Raw genomic sequence first — 2,500 nt, 5'->3', positions numbered from 1 at the left:
AGCCTTCCTGCAGCTGGTCCTGTCAGGCGCGCGTCTATACTTCTTGGCCATACCACCCTCCTTCACCCCTGCGTGGGCGTGGTGGTGCCGTGCCACGCTGCCCCACGCCCTGGAGTTGGCAGTGGGCGCCATGCTGCTAGCGGCCGCCGCCTGCACCTCGCAGTCCGCGGGAGTGGCGGCCTGTGGCTGCTGCCAGAAAAGAACCGCTGAGGTTGTGCATCCATCGGCTGTCAAGATGGTGCATCCGCTGGGCGTGTACACCGTGGAGGAGGTGGCCGCCCCGCCGCCCAAGAACCAACAGGCCCGCACTCTGGCCGCGCTTTCCGTCTCGGGGGCGCCTAAGCTCAAGCACCGCGACCACAAGAGCCTGGACTACGTGACCTCAGACTTCCAGCTAGTGTGGAGCCACGTGCGGCCCCTCGCCGCGCCGCACACCGCCCACGACGGAGACGCCCAGGACGACTTCCTCACGCTGACTCCAGACAAGCAGCCAGACCTGCCGCGTGCCCATCTGCTGCCGCTAGCGCCCGCCGGCGTGCTGGGCCCCGAAATGTTCACATGTTCGCTGCCCAGCTACCGCCTGTATGCCGCCGCCGCGGGCACGCCCTACCACGGGCGCGGAGGAGCTGCTGCGCAGCCCATGCGTCATTCCGCCACGCTGTCTCGCGGTAGCAGCGGCCGTGTGTACTCGTCGCCGCAGGCCAGCCTGAGGGCGAGCCGCTCCTGGGACGAGTTGTCCACAAGCCACATCTACGAGGAACCGCAGCGCGCCACCAGTGGCTCTGTGGAGGAGGCGCTCTCTGACCTGTCGGACCTGCTGACAGACTGCCCCAGCGACCCCGCCAGCCCGGACCCGCCCCCACCGAGACGGCGCCCCCCGCAGCCCTTCTACCACAGCTCATCCACCCTCACTGTGCCCCACGCTCAGCCTCCGGCCAGGGCAAGGGAGCCCTTCCCCCTTCCCACCACATCATCGCCTCCTTCACACACAGTGCCGCCCACCTCTGCGCCACCTAACCCCCTCCATCCCCCAAAGACTCCGCATACCCGCCTGTAGAGCGCCGAGCTGCGGCGGCACACTAATCAGCTCTAATTAGTGGCTTAGGTGGCGGCCGTGAGGGGCTGCACCCCAGCCTTGTGTGTGTGTGTGTGTGTGTGTGTGTGTGTGTGTGTGTGTGTGTGTGTGCTGGCGTTGTAAAGAACACCACATCAAGCCACAGCAATGCAGGATCACTTGTTGCCCTGTGTCTGTGGTGGAGCTCAAAGGTGATGGCGTGACAGAGAGCAATGGCCGGCGATGGAACTGAAAGATGCGACGTCACTAAAATAATCGTCTGTGATTGGACGGAAAGATGAAACGCTTGTGTGTGATTAGACAGAAAGACAAGGACAAGTGTGGTGGTGGTGCAGTAACTGGCCGGACGAGGAACAGTAAGCAAGCACGAGGCAGGAAGTTTGACTCGATTTCTGCTTTTATTTACTCAGAAAACCCTTTCCTCTCCCTTCACACTTGAGTCACTTCACCTCAACCCACACTAACACGCCCCACAAAAACCCAATCATCTTTCTCCAAACTACACTTCACACCCTCCACCTCAATGTTATTTTGGTCTAATTTCTACCAGCAATTATTTCCCTCCTTCAGTGTCACCTGTCGTTAGTTTGGGGTCGTTCATAATCACCTGGCCTTATTAACACCTGTCTCCAGCACCACCACCATCACCACCACTAGCACCTGTCGCCTCATTAGCATGCCCTCTCATTACCTATCCCATTACTACACCTTTATTACCTTTCCCTTTCATTACATCGCTCTTACCTGCTTCCATTCCTTACCTGTCTACCTCATTAATCTGCTGTCATTAGCTGGACCATTCATTATCCTGCTAAACACTAATAAACACACGCTAATGGCTATACCAAAGGAGGTTTTTTATTCCCCAAATCTCATTACCTTATTTTTCTAGCCTATTTTCTGTCGCCTGTCCATATTTTAGTAGCTGTTGTTATTTTTTATCGTGTTTGTTTTCAGTCTCTCCTCTTTCCCTCCCTCTCCTGTCTTGAGGCATAAAAGTGAAGAAGTGATGTTGCCTCTCTTTATTTTTCCGAGTTGTAATGTGAGAAAGTTTAGTGTGTGTGTGTGTGTGTGTGTGTGTGTGTGTGTGTGTGTGTGTGTGTGTGTGTGTGTGTGTGTATAGATGCTAAGAAAGAGATACTACTAATATATTATACTAATACTAATGGTAACAATAGAAGTACCACAGTGACGAGAGGGAGAAATGGACTAAATTCCTTCCTCTTTTACGTGTATGGACAACAAACACTAATAATAATAATAAAAATAATAATAATAATCCCTTTAGTACCAAGTGGGGGTCCCTTTAGAAAGAACTGTAGATAATATTACCAGAGAAAATAAATTATAAATAAAGATATATAGAGAGACAGGAATATAAAAAAGGGCGAATATCTAGCATTGGTATGTACTCAAGGTGAAATT

The 2,500-nt window shown here is 53.6% G+C and overlaps 1 protein-coding gene across 1 annotated transcript in view; it reads left to right on the top strand.

Annotated features, from left to right (window-relative positions):
* LOC123510763 overlaps window positions 1–2,500 on the top strand; it is a 6,241-nt gene that overhangs the window by 3,609 nt on the left and 132 nt on the right. Inside the window, exon 2 of the mRNA XM_045266120.1 lies at window positions 1–2,500. This exon is cut by the window's left edge and continues 1,128 nt beyond it; it is cut by the window's right edge and continues 132 nt beyond it. Within this exon, the coding sequence (XP_045122055.1) occupies window positions 1–1,057 (1,057 nt within the window). The 3' untranslated portion in view covers window positions 1,058–2,500.

Source organism: Portunus trituberculatus, chromosome 30 (assembly GCF_017591435.1).
Source record: "Portunus trituberculatus isolate SZX2019 chromosome 30, ASM1759143v1, whole genome shotgun sequence".
Taxonomy (NCBI): domain Eukaryota; kingdom Metazoa; phylum Arthropoda; class Malacostraca; order Decapoda; family Portunidae; genus Portunus; species Portunus trituberculatus.
Note: the sequence above shows the minus strand (reverse complement) of the source record. Positions and strands in the feature narration are given on the sequence as shown.